The following is a 25204-nucleotide window of genomic DNA, read 5'->3' on the forward strand; positions in this document are numbered from 1 at the left end:
GCTTCTTTACTTGTATCTTATCTATATCTTCCATTATTTTGAGGACCTATACCATATCTCCCCATTCTCACCGCTGCTGAAACTTTCATTCATGCTACGTTTCTTCCAGACTTGAGTTTTCCAATGCCCTCCTCCCAAGTTCTACCCTATGTAAACTTCAACTCATCTACAGCTCTGCCTTCCGCATCCTATCCTGACACACAGTGCATCAATTTCAAAATCCTTGTGCTCACTTACAAATCCCTCCATCTCTACCTGTCCTCTTTACCCGGTAACCTTCTCCAGCTCAACCTCCTTCAGCCCGACATCCATGCTGCATCATATGCTTTCCCAACCGTGTTTACTGTGCGTTTGTTCCTCCCTGTGCTCTATCTTTGATGTCTAATTAGTAGAGTGCCGTTAGAATCAGTGTTTGGGCCTCAGCTATTTACAATCTATATCAGTAACTTAGATGAGGGGACCAAGTGTAATATATCCAAGTTAGCTGACGATACTAAGCTGTGAGGAGGACGTAAAGAGGCTGCAAAGAATTTAGGCCTGTTAAGTGATTGGGCAAGAAGGTGGCAGATGGAGTATAATGTGGGGAAGTGTGAAATTATCCACTTTAGTAGGAAGAATGGAAAAGCAGAATTTTTTTTTAAGTTGAGAGACTGTAAATGTTGGTATTCAGAGGGATTGGAGGGTCCTTGTACATGAATCACAGAAAGTTAACATGCAGGTACAGCAAGCAATTAGGAAGGCAAATGGTATGTTAGACTTTATCGCAAGGGGGTTGGAGTATAGAAACATAGAAACATAGAAGATAGGAGCAGGAGTAGGCCATTCGGCCCCTCGAGCCTGCTCCGCCATTCAATGCGATCATGGCTGATCATCCAAATTCAGTACCCGGTCCCTGCTTTCTCCCGATACCCCTTGATCCCTTTAGCCTTAAGAAATATATGCAACTCCTTCTTGAATATATTTAGGCCTAGAAATTGGGTATAGCCCCGTTTGAGGCGTTAGAACTGGCGCTGCACAAAGTTTATGGCCAGACGAAACTTATCGCCGCCTGGTGCGATATTGGGTTGCATCGCCCCCAAAGGGGATTGTGGCGCGAATTCAGACGTTGCACGGGCCTCCTAAGGCGCAAAACTTCCGGCGCTACCCAATATCAGCGCGGACGGGCGCAGCGCAGGTGATCTCAATTACCGATAACCACGAGACTTCCAGGCGCCGGCCGGCTCTTAAAGGGGTGGGTCAGTCAGCCTCAGCTTCCACACTCAACGCCCTGTAGGCCTCAGAATCGGCGCTCGCCCTTCTCTGGCGCAAAAAACTTGGTCAGGATGGAGAAGGTGAGACAGAGAGCAGAGCGCTTCAGCACTGAGGCTCTGGAGGAGTTGGTGTCCGCAGTGGAGTGCCGTCGAGATGTTCTGTATCCTGACAATGGCAGGAGGCCGAATCAAAAGGATTACCACCGAGCTTGGAGGGATGTTTCTCAGAGGGTCAACTCCAGCAGCATGGCGACCAGGAGCCCTGTTCAGTGCAGGAAGAAATTCAACGACCTCACTCGGGTCGTTAGGGTGAGTGTTGTTTATGCAAACTTCTGATTCCCTCCATCTGCACCTGACTTCGCGCACCCTGTTGCCATGATGCCCCAATGGCCATCTGTCAGCAAGCACCCATGGCCCTTTCTGGGCACACACATGGACATTTGACTCAAGGCATCATATAAGGGCTCTTGCACCATGGGGGGCATGAGATGATCTCTCAAGGCATCATGTAAGGCTCTTGCACCAAGGGGGGCATGAGATGATCTCTCAAGGCATCATGTAAGGGCTCTTGCACCATGGGGGGCATGAGATGATCACTCAGGGCATCATGTAACAGAATTTCCCCTTCTTTCCCCTGCAGTCCAAGCTAGCGACAATCCGCAAGGACCAGCGTCGAACCGGTGGCGGACCTCCACAGGTGGTCACTCTCACGGATCTCGAGGAGAGAGTGCACCAGATTCTTGGAGGACGTCTGAGTGGTCCTGTTACCACTGCAGCTGCCGACCTCATTCTCGACAAGGCTCTCACCTTTTTCAGCTGTCTCCTTCCACTTGGTCCCCCCGCCAGCATGCTTTCTCAGTGTGCAGCCATGTCAGAGCCTTGCCGCAATCTGGCATGCCTTGCCGCCAACCTGTCCTTTTGCTAAAGCCACTCTTCCACCTCCCTACTTTCAGATGCTGCATCACCAACTCGGGATCTGCGCCCTGAAGCTGCCAGTGCCAGTGCCTCCGGAGGCGAGGATCAGGAGGAAGCCGGAGCATCTGTTCCAACCTCAGGGGAGCCTACACATCTGCAGACTGGGGATAGTAGTTCCCTGGAGGGGAGGGGGGGGAGCTCTGCTGGTGAGCCAGTTGCCGGAACAAGCGGCATGCAGCAACGCGAGGGGGCTAGGCAAGTTCGGCCACCGGCTCCCCGGAGGGCAAGGCAGGGAGTGATGACTGCTGCACAGAGTGCAGAGGAGGTGCGTAGCCTGGCTGAAATGAGCACCCAGGCCCGGCTCAGGCACACTGAGCTGATGGCTGCAGTGGGGAGGATGCCTCAGTCGATAGAAACACTGGCAAAGAGTGTGTTGGACTTTGGAGCAGCAATGGAGAGGACTGTCCAGGGCTTCGGGGCAGCAATGGAGAGGACTGTCCAGGGCTTCGAGGCTGCTATGGAAAGGACTGTTCAGAGCTTCAGACAATCCCTGGAAAGGTCTGTCCAGGGCTTGTCCGAGGCAGTGGAACGGACTGCTCCGGCCTTGACCGAAGCAATGGAAAGAACTGTCCAGGGCTTCTCCGAAGCACTGGCACCTGCCACACAGGTCCTCACTGCTGCCACGCAGTCACTTGCTGGCCTCGTCCACACCCAGATTGAGGCAACGCGAACTCTCACTGCAGCCACCCTATCTGCATCAGCTAGGATCACCCCGGGCCCTTCCAGTACCATACAAGGCCAGGAATCAGTGGAGCAGGTGATTGTGGCGGATGAGCCGAACCGATCCCCTCAGAGAGCCAGTGTGTCGTCCGACCATGGTGCAGGTGTCCTCTCTCGGCAGGTGACCATTGCTCATGCCACCGCTGGTACATCTGCAGTGCAGCTGCCACCACCTGCAGGGCACACTGCTTCCAGCCATGCTCAGATCAAGCAGCCTGCGTCCGCACCCTCCAAGACCAGAGGTCGGCCAGGCCGTCCCTCAGGGGCTTCTGCGCTTCCACACAGTCAGCAGGCGTCCCCCAGCCTTGACCCCGCCACTGGGGTTCAATTACGTAGGAGCAGCAGGGAGGGAAGGGGCCGACCGCGAAAGAGAAATAGTTCTCCATCAAGGGGCCAGCAGTAGAGGGAGGTGCTGAGACATTTCTTTGGCCAAATTCAAGGACTCCCTCACCTGTTGTGATTGTTGGAAATGGTTTGTTTAGTTTTGCGGCTTTGCCGAAGAGTTAGCTGTTATTTTGTTAGTTATGGTTTCTGTTGACATGACGTTGTTATGCTGGAAGGAAGGACTTTTGTGACAATAAAGAAAAGTTTTAATTTGCAATGGTACACGTTACTATTTACAGTCATGCTGGCCTTCAGAACCTTTCAAAGATCCGAAGTGCGCAGGACGAATGACACCCATCATTCCGCCAGAGGGGCCTCGAACCGAGTCCTGATGAGCCTCTGACGGATAGCCCTTCCACTTTCAGGAGCCCTCCCATCTTTCTCCTCCTCCTCCTCCTCCTCCTCCTCGTCCGCATGCTCCTCCTCCTCCTCCTCGTCCGCCTGCTCGTCCTCCTCCTCCTCCTCCTCGTCCGCCTGCTCTGCTGGACCTTGAGGGACAGCTGGCATTGGCTGGGTGCGTCGAATCGCCAAGTTGTGGAGCATGCAGCAGACGACGACGATGTGACCCACTTGCTCCGGCGAGTACTGCAGGGCTCCCCCCGAATGGTCCAGACAGCGGAAACGCTGTTTGAGCACACCAATAGTGTGCTCTACAATGTTCCTGGTCGCCTGATGGCTGCTGTTGTACAGCTCTTCTGCTGGGGTGGCGGCCAAACGGAGTGGTATCATGAGCCATGGGCAGAGAGGATAGCCCTTGTCCCCAAGAAGCCAGCCTCGTGGGCGAGCCGGCCCCTCAAAAAGGTCACAAACTGAGGTCTGCCGCAGGATGAAGGCATCGTGGCTGCTCCCTGGGAATTGGGCGTTGACTGCCATGATCATTTGGCGGTGGTCACAGACCAGCTGCACATTGAGGGAGTGGAACCCCTTGCGGTTGCGGAAGTCCTCAGGATTCAGTAATGGCGCCCGCAAAGCCACGTGTGTGCAATCAATCGCCCCCTGCACCATGGGGAAGTCCGCAATAGCAGCGAAGCCCTGCGTGTGCTCCGCCTGCTTCTCCAGGCTCAGAGGGAAGGTGATGAATTGACGCCTTCGTCTATAAAGGGCAGCTGTAACTTGCTGGATGCAACAATGGACTGCAAACTGAGAGATATTCGCAATGTTCCCAGTAGCTGACTGAAAGGATCCGGTGGCATAGAAATTGAGGGCAACAGTCACTTTAACGGACACCGACAGAGAGGTCCTGCACCGTAGACGCGGCTGCAGATCCTGAGCAAGCAGGTGGCACAGCTCAGTTACAACCTCCTTCCCGAATCGGAGCCTTCGCACACACTGCTCCTCCGACATTGCAAGGTATGACACCTGCTGCCTGAATGCCCTCGCAGCGTACCCTCGGATTGGCCGACCTCCATTGCCCCTCCTCCTTCTGGCCAATCCCGGCTCTCTCTCCCGCCGTCTCTCTGCTCCTTCACAGTGTCCGGCCATGAGGACGTGGCCCTCCAACGCAGCTCCCATTCCGATGCCAGTCGGTCAAAACGCTGTTAGGTGTAGCACTCCAACTGCTCCGGACAGGTTTGAAGGTCCCAAGTATTCTAAGGCTAAATTCCAAGAAATCTGCTCCACAGTAGCTCACCAACTCTCTCCAGCAACGATCACAATGAACAGGCCAAGTGGCTGCAGCTTTTATACAAGAGCTGTCCCCTTTAAATAGCGCCCCCCCGACTACAAGAAGGGCCTGGTAACGTTCCATCGAACTGTCACTAACAGCGCTAGGCGCAAAGGTTCCGGGCGCCACCGAATATCCGGTCAGAGGCGCCTAAAAGGCGTTGCACACTGAAATGACGTCATGATCTGCCTGCGCACGCGGGCACACGCTAACACTTAGCGCAGGCGGTAAATGTATAGTCAATATGGGAGGTGTCGCTATCTTCATTGCGCCGGCCCAAACATTGGGTAACGCCCCAATTCTCGGGCTCTTTAGGCGCTAATCGCTGGCGCTACCAACCGAATTTCTAGGCCTTAATGTATTGGCCTCTACTGCCTTCTGTGGTAGAGAATTCCACAGGTTCACCACTCTCTGGGTGAAGAAATTCCTCCTCATTTCTGTCTTAAATGGCCTACCCCCTTATCCTTATACTGTGACCCCTGGTTCTGGACTCCCCAACCATTGGGAACATCCTTCCTGCATCTAGTCTGTCCAGTCCTGTCATAATTTTATAAGTTTCAATGAAATTCCCTCTCATTCTTCTAAACTCCAGCGAGTACAAGCCCAATCGACCCAATCTCTCCTCATACGTCATTCCTGCCATCCCAGGTATCAGCCTGGTGAATCTTCGCTGAACTCCTTCCATGGCAAGAACATCCTTCCTCAGATAAGGTGACCAAAACTGCACACAATACTCAAGATGTGGTCTCACCAAGGCCCTGTATAACTGCAGCAAGACATCCTTGTTCCTGTAATCAAACCCTCTCGCTACGAAGGCCAACATGCCAGTTGCCTTCTTAACCGCCTGCTGCACCTGCATGCTTACCTTCAGCGACTGGTGCACAAGGGCACCCAGGTCTCGTTGCACTTCCCCTTCTCCCAATCTATTGCCATTCAGATAATAATCTGCCTTCCTGTTTTTGCCACCAAAGTGGATAACCTCACATTTGTCCACGTTATATTGCATCTGTCATGCTTTTGCCCAACCTGTCCAAATCATCCTGGAGTTTCTCGGCATCCTCCTCGCAGCACACACGCCCACCCAGCTTTGTGTCGTCTGCAAATTTGGAGATATTACATCTAGTTCCCTTGTCTAGATCATTAATATATATTGTGAATAGCTGGGGTCCAAGGACCGATCCCTGCGGTACCCCACTAGTCACTGCCTGCCACTCAGAAAAAGACCCGTTTATTCCAACTCTTTGCTTTCTGTCTGCCAACCAGTTCTCTATCCAAGTCAATACCTTGCCCCCAATCCCATGTGCCTTAACTTTACACGCTAATCTCTTATGCGGGACATTTTTCGAAAGCCTTCTGAAAGACCAAATACACCACATCCACTGGTTCTCCCTTATCTATTTTACCAGTTACATCCTCAAAAAATTCCAGTAGATTAGTCAAGCACGATTTACCTTTTGTAAATCCATGTTGACTTTGTCCGATCCTGTCACTGTTTTCCAAGTGCTCTGCTATTACATCTTTTATAATTGGCTCTAGCATTTTCCCCACGACCGATGTCAGGCTTACCGGTCTGTAATTCCCCGTTTTCTCTCTACCACCTTTTTTGAATAGTGGGGTAACATTAGCTACCCTCCAATCCATGGGTACTGTTCCAGATTCCATCGAATGCTGGAAGATGATCAGCAAAGTAGCAACAATTTCTAGGGCCACTTCCTTAAGTACCCTAGGATGTAGATTATCAGGCCCTGGGGATTTATCAGCCTTCAATCCCATCAATTTCCCTAACACCATTTCCCTACAAATACTGATTTCTTTCAGTTCCTCCCTTTCATCAGGCCCTATGTTCCCCAACATCTCTGGGAGGTTATTTGTGTCCTCCTTTGTGAAGACAGAACCTAAATATGTATTTAATTGGTCTGGCATTTCTTTGTTCCCCATTATAAATTCCCCTGATTCTGACTGCAAGGGACCTACGCTTGACTTCACCAATCTTTTTCTCTTCACATATCTATAAAAGCTTTTACAGTCAGTTTTTATGTTCCCTGAAAGCTTACTCTCATATTCTATTTTCCCTTTCTTAATTAATCCCTTTGTCCTCCTTTGTTGAATCCTAAACTGCTCCCAATCCTCAGGTTTACTGCTTTTTCTGGCCAATTTATATGTCCTCTCCTTGGATTTTATGCTATCCCTAATTTCCCTTGTTAGCCACGGTTGAGTCACCTTTTTTGTTTTATTTTTATGCCAAACTGGGATGAACAAATTCTGTAGTTCATCCATGCGGTCTTTGAATGTTTGCCATTGCCTATCCACCATCAACCCTTTGAGTGACATTCCCCAATCAATCCTACCCAACTCGCGCCTCAGACCATCGTAGTTTCCTTTATTTAAATTGAGGACCCCAGTCTCTAAGTCGACTACTTCATTCTCCATCTTAATGAAGAATTCGATCATATTATGATCGCTCCGACCCAAGGGGCCTCATACAACAAGATTGCTAATTAATCCTCTCTCGTTACATAATACCCAGTCTAAGATGGCCTGATCTCTGGTTGGTTCCTCGACATACTGGTCCAGGAAACCATCCCTTAAACACTCCAGGTATTCCTCCTCCACAGTATTGTTACTAATTTGGTTAGCCCAATCTATATGTAGATTAAAGTCACCCATGATGACTGCTGTGCCCTTATTGCACGCTTCTCTAATTTCCCTTTTAATGCCATCCCCAACCTCCGCATTACTGTTTGGAGGTCTATATACCAATCCCACTAACGTTTTCTGCCCCTTGGTATTTCTCAGTTCTACCCATACAGATTCCACATCATCAGAGCTAATATCCTTCCTTACAATTGTGTTAATCCCTTCTTTAGCCAGCAATGCTACCCCATCTCCCTTTCCTTTTTGCCTATCTTTCCTGAATATTGAATACCCCTGGATGTTGAGTTCCCAGCCTTGGCCACCCTGGAGCCATGTTTCCGTAATCCCAATCAACTCATATTCGTTTACCTCTATTTGCACAGCTAATTCATCCACCTTATTGCGAATGCTCCTCGCATTAAGACACAAAGCCTTCAGGCTTGTTTTTTTAATGCTCTTAGACCTATTAGAATTATTATTTACAGTGGCCATGTTTGATTTAAACCGTTGATTTCTCTGACTGCCACTTTTGTTTTTCTCCTTCCTATCTTTTGCTTTTATCCTTGTTTCCCTTTCCTCTGTCCCCCTGCTCATGTTCCCAACCCCCTGCCATTTTAGTTTAAACCCTCCCCCAGAGCACTAGCAAACACTCCCCCTAGGACATCGGTCGCGGCCCTGCCCAGGTGCAAACCGTCCGGTTTGAACTGGTCCCACCTCCCCCAGAACCGGTTCCAATGTCCCAGGAATTTGAATCCCTCCCCCTTGCACCATTCCTCTAGCCACGTATTCATCTGAAATATCCTTCTATTTCTACTCTGACTAGCACGTGGCACTGGTAGCAATCCTGAGATTACTACCTTTGAGTATAAGAGTAAGGAAGTCTTGCTACTATTAGATAAGGCTTTGGTGAGATCACACCTGAAGTACTGTGTACAGTTTTGGTCTCCTTACCTAAGGAAGGATATATTTGCCTTAGAGGGCTGCAACAAAGGTGCATTAGATTGATTCCTGGGATGAGAGGGCTGTCCTAAGAGGAAAGATTGAGTAGAATGGGCCTATATTCTCTGGAGTTTAGAAGAATGAGAGGTGATCTCATTGAAACATCTAAAATTCTTAGAGGGCTTGACAGGGTAGATGCTGAGAGACTGTTTCCCCTGGCTGGAGAGTCTAGAACTAGGGCGTCATAGTCTCAGGTTAAGGGGTCGGCCATTTAGGACTGAGATGAGGAGAATTTTCTTCACTCAGAGGGTAGTGAATCTGTAAAATTCTCCAACCCAGAGGGTTGTGGTTGCTCAGTCGATGAATATATTCAAGACCAAGATCGATAAATTTTTGGGCACTAAGGGAATCAAGTGATATGGGGATTGGGTGGGAAAGTGGAGTTGATGTAGAAGTTCAGCCATAATCTTACTGAATGACGGAGCAGGTTCGATGAGCCACATGGCCTACTCCTGCTCCTATTTCTTATGGCAGAGCCATTAGCCATCTTGCCAACAAACTCTGGAACTCTCAACCTAAATCCCTCCAACTTGCTTCATTCCCTTCAAAAGTCTGTTACTTGCTTAATACAGCCATGGACAACAGACAAGCTGATTTGGCAGATGGCACCTTTTTGGAAAGATCCCATGGTGTAATACTGTGGTTACCTTCACAGCTAAAGAGTAGTTCCTGTTGTAGAAGTTGTCTACCCGTCAATCTACAGCAGAAGGCATAGTCCTATCACAGCCACCCTTGTGAAGGCGAGGTGCATTGACAGGTGTCCTCCGGTTGGAATTTTCTGAGGATTTTTTGAGGATGTAACTAGTAAAATAGATAAGGGAGAACTAGTGGATGTGGTGTATTTGGACTTTCAGAAGGCTTTCAATAAGGTCCCACATAAGAGATTAGCGTGTAAAGTTAAGGCACATGGGATTGGGGGCAAGATATTGACTTGGATAGAGAACTGGTTGGCAGATAGAAAGCAAAGAGTTGGAATAAACGGGTCTTTTTCAGAGTGGCAGGCAGTGACTAGTGGGGTACCGCAGGGATCGGTCCTTGGACCTCAGCTATTCACAATATATATTAATGATCTAGACAAGGGAACTAGATGCAATATCTCCAAATTTGCAGACGACACAAAGCTGGGTGGGCGTGTGTGCTGTGAGGAGGATGCCGAGAAACTAAAGGATGATTTGGACAGGTTGGGTGATTGGGCAGAAGCATGGCAGATGCAATATAACATGGATAAATGTGAGGTTATCCACTTTGCTGTCAAAAACAGGAAGGCAGATTATTACCTGAATGGCAATAGATTGGGAGACGGGGAAGTGCAACGAGACCTGGGTGTCCTTGTGCACCAGTCGCTGAAGGTAAGCATGCAGGTGCAGCAGGCGATTAAGAAGGCAAATGGTATGTTGGCCTTCATAGCGAGAGGGTTTGAGTACAGGAACAAGGATGTCTTACTGCAGTTGTACAGGGCCTTGGTGAGACCACATCTTGAGTATAGTGTGCAGTTTTGGTCGCCTTATCTGAGGAAGGATATTCTTGCCATGGAAGGAGTTCAGAGAAGATTCACCAGGCTGATACCTGGGATGGCAGGAATGACGTATGAGGAGAGATTGGGTCGATTGGGCTTGTACTCGCTGGAGTTTAGAAGAATGAGAGGGGATCTCATTGAAACTTATAAAATTCTGGCAGGACTGGACAGACTAGATGCAGGGAGGATGTTCCCGATAGTCAGGGAATCCAGAACCAGGGGTCACAGTATAAGGATAAGGGGTAGGCCTTTTAGGACAGAAATGAGGAGTAATTTCTTCACCCAGAGAGTGGTGAACCTGTGGAATTCTCTACCACAGAAGGCAGTAGAGGCCAATTCATTAAATATATTCAAGAAGGAGTTGGATATATTTCTTAAGGCTAAAAGGATCAAGGAGTATGGGGAGAAAGCAGGGACCGGGTACTGAAATAACAACAGAAAATGCTGGAAAAACTCAGCAGGTCAGGCAACATCCGTGGAGAGAAATTTGAGTTGACGTTTCGGGTCGAACCCTTCTTCAACCCTACTGAACTTGGATGATCAGCCTTGATCACATTGAATGGCGTAGCAGACTCGACAGGCCGAATGGCCTACTCCTGCTCCTATCTTCTATGTTTCTATGTCATGTAGCAACGACTAGATCTGTAAATAAGGGTGTTGGTAACAATGGATATGGACATAACACCTCAGGTATTGTCCCATATTCAATTTAATCTCACCTCATGAACTTATTGGCCTAGAAATTCGATAGCACGAAAAAAAGGACATGGACACCGCAATGCAAGATATGACCGTGCCCGTTCAAGGAGCGCAGACAGCACATCAACTTTGTGTTGCTTGCTAATTGTATTGATTGCAGCGCACAGCCTAGCACTGAACGCACTATTGATAGGCTGTGCACTCAACAAGGGGCCAAAGTTTGCGTTGTTCGAGCAAGGTAGCTTTACTTACAACTAGCCTGCTCCTCTTAAAGGCAGTCTGCACCTCTTAAAGGTGAGCTGGCTTCTGCTGATGAAAAATGGTAAAAGTGCTTCAGCACTAACACAAATGGCTCAACAGGCCAGGAAAGGGGACCCAGGGTCTCGGATGCAGGGCTCAAGCTTTGTGCGGGGTGGGGGGGGGGGCGGCGGTCAACACTGCCCACAGGGGCTAATAGATCCTCCAGAAAGAAGGATGTGGGACCAGATCACCGAGGCAGTCACTGCCAGCAGTGTTGCCCCCAGGACCTGGGCTCCAGTGCCCAAAGAAGTTTCATGACCTCAGATGAGTGGTCAAGGTCAGTGAATGCATCTTCAAAAGCCATCTTCTACAACTGCACCACTAGCCTCACACACTGCTCAATGCATGACCTCCCCCCCCCACCCCTGCATCACTCAACTATCAACAGTCTCTACCAATCACGAGGCGCACACCTCACATTCCTAGCTTCACCTCACTCCCTTGGAGGAGATGGTGCTGACAGGGGCATGGCTGAGCCCTTGGCCAGCAGTGGGGCTGAAAGAGTACAAGATGCCGGTATCCTCATACGTTATCCTCCTTCTCACATCCCACTTCTCCCTCATCCCACAATCTCTTCTGATTTACAAGCTGTACAAGGAGTAAGCATGCACCTCTTGCTTTACCTCCCTCCCCTCACCACAACCCAACCCTTTTGCCTTCCTCATTTCAGACACCCAAGAAATCCAGCTTGCCCAGCCAGTGGGAGGAGAAGAAAAAGAAACACCATCACTCGATTTCATACTTCCAGCCACCAGCTCCTTGAGGTTGTCCTGCAAGGCCATCTGCAGTCTCCCCCTCCGAAAGTCAGCAGCCTTCCACCAGCCATACTAGGGTAGCACTGCGTAAGAACACTAAGATTGGCAAAGGCACACACATGATACTCACTAAAGGACTGCACAAGGGTGGTTAGTTGACTTTTTGACATAATATTGGATGCATATATGGATAAACCTGGATTGGAAAGTTAGCTTTGTGATGGCTTTTATTTCAGCATTGTGGCAAAGAGGACGTTGTGATGGTCAATAACAGAGGGAAGGCAAGGTGTGGGATAAATGCTGAAAGGGGAATTGGGGTTGTGTTCACTGGTACCGCAGGCGGATGATTCGATCCCGGATATCCTGGCCAGAAAGGGGCTGCCTGAGTTGCCACCTTCCTTCCGCTTCCTGCTCTTCCGGTTCCTGCTCTTCCGCTTCCTGCTCTTCCGCTTCCTCCTCCTCCTCCCTCTGTGAGCAGCTTGTCCCCTTTGCTGCCTCTGCTCCATCTCCATGTCATGCTGCAGCCCAAGGGGGACAGCAACTAGAGCTCCCAGGACTGGAAGCAAGTGCTGTTCTCAGAGTCTTTCATTTAAGAGCCAAAGCCTTGCAAACATCCAGCAGCACTCCCTGCACTTTAACAATTTTTTTAATGTATTGCACCATGCCACTACTCCACTAAAATGTAAAGAAACCAGTACAAAGCAAAAATCTAAAATTACCTGATAGTTGTATGTGTCCCTTTAAGAAGCGCTGGTAGGGATTCCGTCATACTGATGCACGCACGTTCTGCTGTGCATGCTTTGGAAAAGGCTTTAAAAGGAGCAGTGACATCCAAAGTACAAAATCGTGCGTCAATTCAGCGTTGCACACCAATTGACATCACGATCTGACTCATTTCTATATCTGGTGCGAGCGCAGGCAACGGCAGCGCTGCTAACCTGCCTAAAATGGCAGCCGTCGCATTCCGCGCTGAAAGTGGGCGGAAGCGAGGCGGCCACCATTTTTTCATCCAAATCGGCCTTAATGACCGGTGCAAATGGGCCGAATTTCACGGCCACTATCTTTACCTAAATTGTGTCGTGCTTTAGTGACTCCTAAAGGCATTCCATTTTCAGCACCTTGCTTGTTACAATTTTGATGGCAAAAGCAAGCAATGATACTGGAGGAAAATCTCATTAAAATAGAAGCAGAAACTAATACATGAAGCAAACTACACTAAACATCAATGTTTCTTCAAAAAACATTTTAAAAACATGTTTAAGATTGACTTTTACAACACAAACCTAGCTTTAAAGTCCAGCTACTGCAAGTCAGGAACATGGGTTAGTCATGCACCCGTTATACATGGACAGGTTGACCATTAGGGCCAGGGCTCTGTAGAAGAATGTGAAATTTGGAATGAACCAATGACATAATTTCTGAGGCTGTAATGAAGCTTGGGCTAGCTTGTGGTGTAGCCGCCTGAAAGCTGGCTAGTTTCTTTGCTGCAAAATCCAACGTGCCGGGCGTCAAGCATATGGGTCTCCTGGCCAATTTCCAGACCCGTGCTGCTGGTGGAGCCTTGCAATTTCAGGCTTTAATCTCTTTTTTAACTACAATACTTAAGAAACATATATGTAGTTTTAATCCCAAGATTTTAAATGTTGTTTTAGGTTTTGTTTATCTCCCCTCAGCTCTCTGCTTAAATTGCGTTACAAATGTCCCGACATTAAACACAAACAAAAAAACTGTCTGCCTTCACATCAAAGATGTTAAAGAAGCAGAATATTCCCTATAGTTTTTGATTCTTTTCATTCACTTTAAAAGTTTTAAATTAAAAAATGTTTGTAACACCTCATGTTGTTTTAGATGGTAATATTTTTTTAAATTGTATATTTAAGAGTTTGTAGCAATCAACATACAAGCAGTTGCATGAGATGTACTGTAATGGGGTGAGGCTGAAAACTCAAATTAGAAAAATATGGAGACTTACTAAAAGCAAAAATGATCAGGTAGCACCTTTAATGTTAGTTTTGCGAATGCAATTTCAGCAGAGATCCATGGGGAAATTATTTTAACAACAATAATGGAAATGATCTGGACATTGTGGAAAACAGCTGTATTTCATGCTTTTTAAACAGACTGAGCTGATATAACAGAGGTCTTGAGGGGAAATGAGTTTTAGGCAGCAGACAGATTTGTAACAGCAGGATATCATGAAGAAATTGTAAAGTATGTTTGTCCAGCCATGAACGTAAACAAAGCAGCTGATTAAAGTCAAGGCAGTGGACCGTACACAGACTATAAAGTTTATTTATATATATATGAAACATTAGAGAATATTGGCTGATAAAATAACTCCACACTGCATCAGTGATCTCAATGGATTTTGCTGCAGACTAGTAACATTTGTCACCTACTAGTGCACATTAATTTAGAGTTCTGATGAAGGGTCAACACCCAAAATGTTAACCTCTCTTTTCTCTTTACAAAAGTTGATGGACTTACTGGCTGGGTTTTTCTGCTTCGGCCATCGCCAGCTTGTGATTTTCTGTTTATTCGATTTAATAGGTAAAAGTTAGCAAGCTGGTGAGCGCACAAGCAGAAACTACAGCTGGCATTGTCTTTACCTTGGCGGGTCCGGTGCGGGCGGTGGCCATGTCAGGTCCCAATCCCGTTGCTGGCTCCATTCCACTGTTGAAAATGAACTTGCCTTAATGGGGCCTGCCCAGCGCACTACCTGGCCCAATTACATGGAGCTGGTCTGGTGACATCATTCATGACGCGTTTTCAGCCGGGATCTTTAAGGGGACCATGGCCACATTACATTTGAAGTTTAATCTAACAAAGTGGGTGTTGAATCTTTATTCTACAATAATATAATAAAAGTTATATATGAGTGACAAAGAAATGTTAAAATAATATTATCATTATGATGCCATCTACAAATACGATCAAGAACATAATAAAAAAGTACATTAATTGGGAAGTTATTGGTGCTTTAGTCACAAATCTATATGCTGAGATTTTGCTCACCTTGGCGGGGCCGGTGCGGCCGGTGTTGGTGTCGGGTTGTGGTCCTGCTACTGGCTCCATCCCACTGCCTAAAATGAACTTACCTCAATGGGGCTTGTTAAGCCAGCCCGGCGCATTTCACGGCCCAATTAGATGGAGCGGGATGGTGACATCATTCATGACGTGTCTTGAGCCAGTTTCCTTAAAGTGACCATGGCCACCTTACTTTTGACGTTTGTGCTGTCAGTGTTCTACAGCATTGAAGTGCTGCAAACACTGACAATCACTGCACAGAGGCAAAGGGCTGCACCCAAGTTCTCCCATGACTCCCTCCATATGCTTATAGAGGGAGTCAGAGCACGCAGGGAGGTCCTCGTCCCTTTCTCTTAATGTGCTGTCAAACATTGAAACCTTTTTTTCAACACTTTGCGTTCTTGGACAGATTTATGTGCACCAAAGTGGCTTAGTGAGTTGCAGTGAATGGTGAAACATAACTGTTCCTCCCGCAATGGTCATGAGTGTGAAAGGAATGGCTTGGACATTGTAGGGATGCTTTATGGTGTTGGTGTCGGGTGGTGCCAACTTGGCGCATCATGTGGCAACCAGGGTGTACAGCATCAAGTGAAGTAAATCTGGCCATGGTGAGGCCATTCCTGGGCACCCAGGCAGCAATGTGCTTGGGTGCTGATGCCCTCTGTCCTGTGCAGCATCAGGTGATTGCGGAGAAGGTTGTTGTTGTTGTTGGTGCTGCTGTTGTGCCTGGTGCTACCGGTGTTGGGGCTGATTGTGGTCAAAATCTGAGGACCAAGGTGAAACAGTATAAACAGTGCCCAGGCTGATGGAATAGATGGCAGGTGAAGTTGAGATGACAGATGCAATCTGTCAATGGTGAGAGAAGTTGTTCCAATGAGGTGACACTGGATGGAGAGTTTGCTCCAAACACTTGCAGCCTGCATAAAGCTCAATCTGTGTTCCAAATGGAGTAAGCAACAGCTTCTGCACTTGGAACGTGAACAGCTGTGAGGTGGGAGCTTTTATAGTACATTTCAAGCCGTCAACTAATCAGCTGATTCAATGGCCATTCAACTCCTTCCTCAGGTTAACAGACGTGGTCCACAAGTAGCGTGGACCCCGTGGACGAGCAGTTAAAGTTAAATGGTTACGGTTAAAACCATTGTTAAGGGTCTGTCAACAAGCCAATAATTGCTTTAATTGGGTCGCCGGCCTCTGCAGGTCGGGCCCAATCCGAGATCACAGATGCACCATTGGGAAAGGTGCATTGCCAAATATGCCTGCTGACCCCCTGGAAAATTCCAGCCATAGACTTTTGTATCAGTAGCTGGTACAAATAAAAGATGTGTGTGTGTATAGGTAATAAATAAAATTAAGTAGATTTTAAATGTAATTGTAAAGGGGTGGATTTACAATCTTATGCAAATTCAGCAGAAGAGCTGCGGAAACCCTGACAAACAGTGTAAGTGGTGCTTATGTGTTTCTGGGATTTCTGCAGCACTTCCATTGAAGTTAACAATGGACAAGTGAGAGAACCTCTGCAGAAATTTACCCTAAAGTCTCAGACTGAAAAATTAAATTAGTTATATTCAGGGACTGAAAGAAAACTGAACCAATGGAATGAGTGATGAGGATGAAATTGTTATGGTTGATGACTTGATTTAATCTGTAACTGGACAATCACAGTACACTGTGAGAAAAACTTGATCAGAAACGCAAAAATGTATTTAAATGGTACGTGTCATTTTTTATAGTGCAGACCAATTCACTGCAATTACTGTTGAATTGGAAGGCAACAGCCGAGAATGGCCAGTGAAAAATGTATTTCCCTCACCATCCAGGGTAGGAGGGGAGTCTTCAGCACTCACACCCCTTCAGGAATTTCTGAATTAACATTTACTAGTAGCTTTTCAAGTAGAACAGAATCTCCATCAATCTGTTAGCTGATGTAATCAACATGTTTTTATTTTGGTTTGTTTTCCATGTTGTCAAGTAATCAGCTGGAGCAATGGCTACGGAACTCCCGCCATGCAGGGAAATTTAAAAAGTAAGTGAAAAAAGGTTCTAAAGTGCCTGTAAACTACCTGATAATAATCTCAATTGGGTTCCCCGCTGCTGCCGGTTAGGTCCGTGATGACAGACGCGCCTGGGGGAAAGGCGCGTGGGAGCGAGATGACAGCAGGTTCCAGACCCGCTGTCTAAAATAACAACTTTCCCACCCAACCCGCCACCGATCTCGCCCGCTACCACCCCGGAAAATTCAGCCTCTCCAGCATTTATTTGCAGATCTACATTTTTTCCTTTTTATAAGTTTGACCTAGTCACTCCAATACTTATGTAGGTCAAATGTCGACACATTTTACTGAAGAACCAGCATTTGGAGCCATTTTCAATTGAAGACTAGGTCCCAAAATTGCTCGGCCATTCCAGCAGAGTCCTGCTGTAATTCTGCTGCAAGTCCACTGGAACAGCCAGAAACTCCAGCACGATTCGGGTATGCTGGATCCTTGGCTGCATGAGACAGTAGGCTGGTGGGTATGACAATGAACTAGCAACCCAGAGGTTCTGAGTTCAAATCTCACCATGGCAAGTTATGAAATTGAATTCAATAAATCTGATCATTTATGCACTAATGTCCTTCAAGGAAGGCACTCTGCCACTCCTTCACTCTATCTGATTGACTATTAATGCCCTTGGGCATCCAAAGAAGGGCAATAAATTGTAGCCTTGCCGATGTTACCCACATCTCAAGAACAAATAGAAACATAGAAGATAGGAGCAGGAGTAGGCCATTCGGCCCCTCGAGCCTGCTCCGCCATTCAATGGCTGATCATCCAAATTCAGTACCCTGTTCCTGCCTTCTCCCCATATCCCTTGATCCCTTTAGCCTTAAGAAATATATCTAACTCCTTCTTGAATATATTTAATGAATTGACCTCTACTGCCTTCTTTGGTAGAGAATTCCACAGGTTCACCACTCTCTGGGTGAAGAAATTCCTCCTCATCTCTGTCCTAAATGGCTTACCCCTTATCCTTAGACTGTGACCCCTGGTTCTGGACTCTCCCGCCATCAGGAACATCCTTCCAGCATCTAGTCTGTCCAGTCCTGTTAGAATTTTATGTTTCGATGAGATCCCCTCTCATTCTTCTAAACTCCAGCGAGTATAAGCCCAATCGACCCAATCTCTCCTCATACGTCATTCCTGCCATCCCAGTGGCCTTATTTGCTCTGCTGGCCCAAATCTAGGACACTGGCGTGGAGGGGACTGGTCAGGGGGAGGGACTGCCTAAGTTGGGAGTTTTCGCTTGTTACTCTCAGTCAAAACCCGACATAACATTGATGCCATCAGGCATACCTTGCTGAAACTGGTGGAGCGGGGTTGGAGCCTGGATCCCCGAAAATTGGGAGTGGAGAACTTCCTTTTAAATTTTGAAAATGGCCCCTTAACAGAATAGTATGGAATTAAAAACCAAGTACGTTTATAAACTTTAAAAATGAAGAAAAGTTAATAAATGGCATAAAATAAAATATTTGTAAAATGTAATATTTGGAGGAAAAGTATATATTTTGAAGTGTATATTTTAAAAGAACATTAATATTAAAGTAATGACTACTTTTTACCTCTGAGCACAATTATTTCTGTAAAATCAGGAGCGTTCTCATGATTATAGTATACAAACTGAAATCTTAATTAAACAATGGGAAATAAAAGGAGGATAAAAGTTCCTATAGTTGCTGATGTTTTATAGGCAACTAACATGTCTAAATTTTGTATTATTATTTTTTCTTCACCTTAAAAGTGAAAACGAAAAAGAAAAATTAAAGTATATATTTGCAGAAAAAGAAGCAGACTGACATACTGGGCAAATATTCCATAGATATTCCCCAAAACTCTCCATCATTATTTTGTTCTCCCAGATGTTGAGCTTCAAATTGCATAAAATAATGAAGCTTACAGCCTGGGTTAATTGTATTTGTTCACAGCCTTCAGGCAACACATTCTGATAGTAACTAATTAATGAACTAGTCCATAGAACGACAAACAATATAAACAACATAATTGAATTTTCAAATTCATCACATCAATCAACTCCAACACAGTACCGTAGTATGAAACATTCTGAATTTCCCTTACACTTTGCAATATTGGGAGTAAGAAAGCACCAGTTATGGCAGTATCATCATTTTTCAATTCTTTTTCCTGACTTTCTTTTCCATTTTTCTGCCCTTCCCTCGACTCGTGCAGATGTTGATTCCCTCACTATTGGCAGTTGCCCTCACCCAAGTGCCATTATTTATGTGAGAGTCTTGAGAGTGCTATTTGAATGCAGAGGACATCAGATCCTATCCTCAACTGGCATCTATCCACATGCATTGCAGTAGGTCTGAGAATGAGAACTTTGCCCATTTTTCCCCTCTTTGACCCAGGAGTGCTGTGGCCCAGGTGAGATCATCTAACACGGTAAAAATTGGGGATTGAACCTGAATCATCCTGGTCTGCAGAAAGATGCTTTACTGCTGAGCTATCAAGGGAGCCCAATATCAAGGTATTATAATACTTAATACAGAATATCAACGTACTGTACTTTATAAAAAGCTTATTACTAAACAACCATGAACATCAATAATCACAACTGAAAAATGTCGGCATCACAGGCAAAATTAAAACATCCAGTGTATGAAAAGATCAATTCAAACCTTCTCAAAATTCTTAATAGTACATAATACTTCCACTTCAACTGTTGGCTGACCGTTCGCATCCACTACTTCTTTTCCAACAATCCTGCTTATTGCAGCTGGCTTTGCAAAACCGGCAAAGTAATTTGCCTGTAAAAAAGTAAACACAACTTTAAATTTCCATAAAAAAAGAATAATCTTTGCTAGTCTAAAAATCATGCACAATTACCGAAAATATAATATACATGTAATTATCTCTTTTCAGTTGAGATACATTTTTGTAAGAATCTGAACATTTTTAGTTCTACACCATAAACTAAGGAACCAGCAATAACAGGAACATCAGACCTAAGGTCATTTGGCCCTTAGTCAGCTAAACCCCCTACATTAAAAAAAAGGTCTGTACTGTCACAGTTAAACAGACAATTTTGTCAGAGGTACTTCTATGTTAGCAATAAACTGGAATTTTTGCAGTTAGGCATAGGACCGGTTGTTTTTGAACAAAAATTTGAAGAACCAGCACTCACGCCCAGCCACCCCCCGGAGACTACTATGCTCTATAAACTATACAAGAATTTGTAATTGGTGTTTTTCCACTCAATGTAACAAATAGAAGGCAATGAACACAGCATTTCTTATCATTCTGTACATAATGTTCTAAATCTGCAGTTATTATGAGACCAAAATTAGGCAGTGTATGGAATTAAGCTAGAATTATTATCTCTTCCAGTAAGAACCATTTGCAATTAAATTCCAGGTAGAACAGCAAGATTCATAACTGATATAATTATCTTCACAGAAAGGTATTGCAATGTTCCCTGCCCAAAACAACTTCTCTCCTTACCCTTCTTTCTGACAGCAACAATTCATGCTGGGGTATTATTCCACTAAATTCGGCACCTTGCCCAAGTCACCATTTATTGTGACTGCAGTCAGGCTATTAAACATTAGAAGATATCACAGCTGGCCAGGATTTGGTCCTCATCCAACATTCATATTTGTACATGTACATAGGGGTTTATTGGACAGTGACAAGAGGTCAAACCTTGACTTTTTTTCCCCCAGGCCAAGATTAGCTAACTCAACCCAGGTCAAAGACTCAAACTGGGATAGTCACAGTTTTTGCATAAATTCATTCTTTTCTAGATTAAAAATCTATTAACTGTTAAATGTGTTCTAAAATAGACAAGACTACACTTTTTTAAATTAAAAAATACGTTTACATCAGCAGGTTCAGAAAAGGACAGATGCAGAGCACTGGGCATCAGGCAAATGGGAAACTGTTTTTTGTCCTATGGAATACTCAGTAGCTTGGTTTGGAGATCTTTGAGCAAAAGAAGGAAAGACTTGCATTTAGATTAGCTATGGAAAAGGACAGGTAGCAGAGTAAAAAGGGGAAAAATTCGGTTGATTTGCGCCTCCTGTTGGTGCTAACAGGGCGCAAAGCAACTAGCGCCTGGGCACGGCGCTGCCAACGCCTCCCGTGAAATTCAGTAACCGTTAGCACCCCGCGGCACTGTGCCGCCGGTGATGAAATCATCGCCGTGAACAGCGCCCCGGCCGCAATCTTCAGTAGCCCCCCTGACTTACCGGCAGACGCTATGTCCGACAAGGTCGGGGGGCCTACCCGCGGCCGGGGCGGCGCAAATTAAAGGGGAGGTGCTGCGTGGCCATTTTTGTGGCTGGCCCCCATTGCTGTCCCCGGCCTTCTGTGCAACTCTCGAGTGCCGGGGTCTTTTGACGGTACTCCGATCCCTGGTGGCCCAGCTGGGCCCTGGGTCGCGCTGCGCTAGGCCTCTCCCCTTTAATATAAGGGGAGGAAGGCCTGCAGTACCGCGCATAGCACCGCGATATTCACTCGCAGCGCCCCAAGAGGGAGGCGGGGCGCTTCCAGTAGTGCCCCGCGTCCCTCTTGGGGTGCTACCAGTGAATTTTGGGCATGGGAGCGCTAATTTTTTCGGGGTGCTAAAAGTAGCGCCCCGGCGATGTTAGCGCCCCAAAAGGGGCGTGACCCAATTTTCCCCCCCAAAATGTTTAACTGGGGAAAGGCTAATTTCAGTAGGATGAGAACGGATCTGTCCCGCGTAAACTGGAATCAAAGATTGACAGGCAAAACTGTAATGGAACAATGGACTGCCTTTAAAGAGGAAATAGTTCAGGTACAGTTGAGGTACATTCCTACTAGGGGGAAAAGCAGGGCAACTGAAGTCAGGGCTCCCTGGATGACGAAAGAGATAGAGAATATGATGAAGCATATGTCAGGTGGCAAATACACCTGAGAATCAGGCTATATATCGAAAGGTCAGAGGAGGTGAAAAAAAATAAGGGGGGCAAAGAGAGGGTATGAGAATAGAATGGCAGCCAACATAAAAGATAATCCAAAAGTCTTCTATAGGCATATAAATAGTAAAATAGTAAGAGGAGGGGTGGGGCCGATTAGGGACCGAAAAGGAGACCTATGCATGGAGGCAGAGGTACTAAATGAGTACTTTACATCTGTCTTCACCAAGGAAGAGGATGCTGTCATAGACATCATAAAAGAGGAGGCAGTGGAGATACTTGATAGGATAAAAATTGATAAAGAGGAGGTATTAGAAAGGCTGGCTGTACTTAAAGTAGCTAAGTCACCAGGAGCGGATGGGATGCGTCCTAAGATGCTGAGGGAATTGAGGGAGGAAATCGCAGAGGTACTGGCCATATATTCCAATCCTCCTTAGATGGTGTCAGAGAACTGGAGAATTGCAAATGTTACACCATTGTTCAAAAAAGGGTGTAAAGATAAACCCAGCAACTGCAGGCCAGTCAGTTTGACCTCGGTAGTGGGGAAGCTTTTAGAAACAGTAATCAGGGACAAAATTAACAGTCACTTGGACAAGTATGGCTTAATTAAGGAAAGCCAGCATGGATATGTTAAAGGCAAATCACGTTTAATTAACTTGATTGAGTTCTTTGATGAAGTAACAGAGAGGGTTGATGAGGGTAATGCAGTTGACGAAGTGTACATGGATTTCCAAAAGGCGTTCGACAAAGTGCCAGATGATAGGCTTGCCAGCAAATTTGAAGCCCATGGAATAAAAGGGCAGCATGGATACAGAATTGGCTAAGTGATGGAAAACAGAGAGTAGTGGTGAACGGTTGTTTTTCGGACTGGAGGAAGGTGTTCCCCAGGGGTCGGTTCTAGGACCACTATTTTTCTTGATATATATTAATGACTTGGACGTGGGTGTACAGGGCACAATTTCAAAATTTGCAGATGACACAAAACTTGGAAGTATAGTGAACAGTGAGGAGGAGAGTGATAGACTTCAGGAAGACATAGACTGGCTGGTGAAATGGGCGGACACGTGACGGATGAAATTTAATGCAGAAAAGTGTGAAGTGATACCTTTTGGTAGAAAGAATGAGAGGACATATAAACTAAATGGTACAATCCTGAAGGGGGTGCACAGAGAGACCTAGGGGTATGTGTGCATAAACTGTTGAAGGTGGCAGGGCAGGTTGAGAAAGCAGTTAAAATGGCTTATGGGATTCTGGGCTTCATGAATAGAGGTACAGAGTACATACGTGTGGAAATTATGATGAACCTGTATAAAACACTGGTTCGGCCACAACTGGAGTACTGTGACAGGGTGTGAAGGCCTTAGAGAGGGTGCAGAAAAGATTTACGAGAATGATTCCAGGAATGAGGGACTTCAGTTACGTTGATAGATTGGAGAAGCTGGGGTTGTTCTCCTTGGAGCAGAGAAGTTGGAGAGGAGATTTGATAGAGGTGTTCAAAATTATGAGGGGTCTGGGCAGAGTCGATAGAGGGAAACTGTTCCCATTGGCAGAAGGGTCGAGAAACAGAGGACACAGATTGAAGGTGATTGGCAAAAGAACCAAAGGCGACATAAGAAAAAAACTTTTTTATGAAGCGAGTGGTTAAGGTTTGGAATGCACTGCCTGAAAGGGTGGTGGAGGCAGAGTCAATCACGGCTTTCAAAGGGAGTTGGATAAGTATCTGAATAAACAAAATATGCAGGATTACAGGGAACAGGCGGAGGGTGTGGGACTAGCTGAAGTGCTCTTGCAGAGAGCTGGCACGGGCCCGATGGGCCGAATGACCTTCTTCCGTGCTGTAATCATTCTATGATTCTATATAGCACCTTTCACATCCACTGGATGCTTTCTCAAGGCACTTTACAGCCAATGAAGTGCTTCTGGAGTGTAGTCACTGTTGTAATGTAGGAAATGCGGCAGCCAATTTGTGCACAGCAAGCTCCCACAAACAGCAATGTGATAATGACCAGATAATCTGTTTTCTGTGATGTTATTTGAGGGATAAATATTGGCCAGGACACCGGGGATAACTCTCCTGCTCTTCTTCGAAGCAGTGCCATGGGATCTTTTACATCCACCTGAGAGAGCAGACAAGGCCTCGGTTTAACGTCTCATCTGAAAGGCAGCGCCTCCGACTGTGCAGCGGCTCCCTCAGTACTGCACTGGAGGGTCAGCCTAGATTTTTGTGCTCTGGAGCGGGCCTATGAACCCACAAACCTTCTGACTCAGAGGCGAGAAGAGTGCTGCCCAACTGAGCCACCGGCTGAACACTGACCAAAAAAATATATATATATGGATGGAAGTTCTGCCTCTTCCTTCCCCCCCACCACCTTTCCCTCCTCAGGGCGCCCTTTGAAATACCCACCAGGTGCCCGTAAACATCGTCGGGTTTGTCATAAAACATTGTGTTGAGCACTTGCTGCATTCGGTGCGGCACCGCGTTGCTCCGGTAATACTCGGCGGCGCGCTGCTTGAGCTGGTAGAACTCGCCAGCCTCCTTGGGGACGCCACCGGGCCCGGGGAGGACTCCATCCAGAGACATCAACCCTCAACTACTTGATCCCTTTTTTTAAAATAACAAACGAAGGACTTTTGATGAAGTTTTTTTTTCCCCCTGTCGCTGCTGGGTTTTTTTTAAAGGCGGCCGTCGGCAGAAAAGTGTCCGAGAAGCAAACTGCCGTCCGGCCCTTCTCGCCTCCCGCCGCTTCCTTCCCGTTGCTGGGCGACCGGCCCGCGCGTGACGTCACGGTCCGGCGCTCCGGGCCGCGCGTGACGTCACGGTCCGGCGCTCCGGGCCGCGCGTGACGTCACGGTCCGGCGCACCGGGCCGCGCGTGACGTCACGGTCCGGCGCACCGGGCCGCGCGTGACGTCACGGTCCGGCGCTCCGGGTGCTATCGCTTCCAGATCCAGTTGCGTTGCAGGCGTTGCAACTAGATGATCTCAGCTTGACTGCCCAGTGCAGGAGGAGCTGCTAAACAACAAGTCAGCCGTCGACCTATCCAACCTTAACGTTGACACATTTGCCCCACCATGTAAAGGGTGGGCTGTTCTTCCAAAAAAAAACACACACACACACACAAGTGAGGTGGCGTCTTTGAAGGTGCTGGTTTTCTAGGTTGACATTTATGGTTCGCCCAGTGCCCTGGTCAACACTAAACCAACACAATTAACTGGTCGTTGCCATGCACAACGTGACTGACGTGCCTACCCATACAGCAACAGTGATTGCACTTCAATGTGACTGTGTGAAACACGTTGTGATGTTTCTGCAAGAGATGGCCCTCAGCTCTGAAATTCCTTCCTT

General features: G+C 46.7%; 1 protein-coding gene across 1 annotated transcript in view; it reads right to left on the minus strand.

Moving 5' to 3' along the window:
• Positions 1-24676, minus strand: part of eno4 (enolase 4) — a 77158-nt gene extending 52482 nt beyond the window's left edge. The window contains exons 1-2 of the mRNA XM_085994408.1: positions 24264-24676; positions 19601-19729 (exon numbers count right to left, since the gene is read on the minus strand). Coding sequence (XP_085850534.1) covers positions 19601-19729; positions 24264-24440 — 306 coding nt within the window. The 5' untranslated portion in view covers positions 24441-24676. The remainder of the gene's footprint in view (positions 1-19600; positions 19730-24263) is intronic.
• Between the last annotated feature and the right edge of the window lie 528 nt (positions 24677-25204).

The sequence above is a fragment of the Somniosus microcephalus genome, chromosome 8 (genome assembly GCF_052327205.1).
Source record: "Somniosus microcephalus isolate GS21.2 chromosome 8, FLI_Smic_1.0, whole genome shotgun sequence".
NCBI classification, from domain to species: Eukaryota; Metazoa; Chordata; class Chondrichthyes; order Squaliformes; family Somniosidae; genus Somniosus; species Somniosus microcephalus.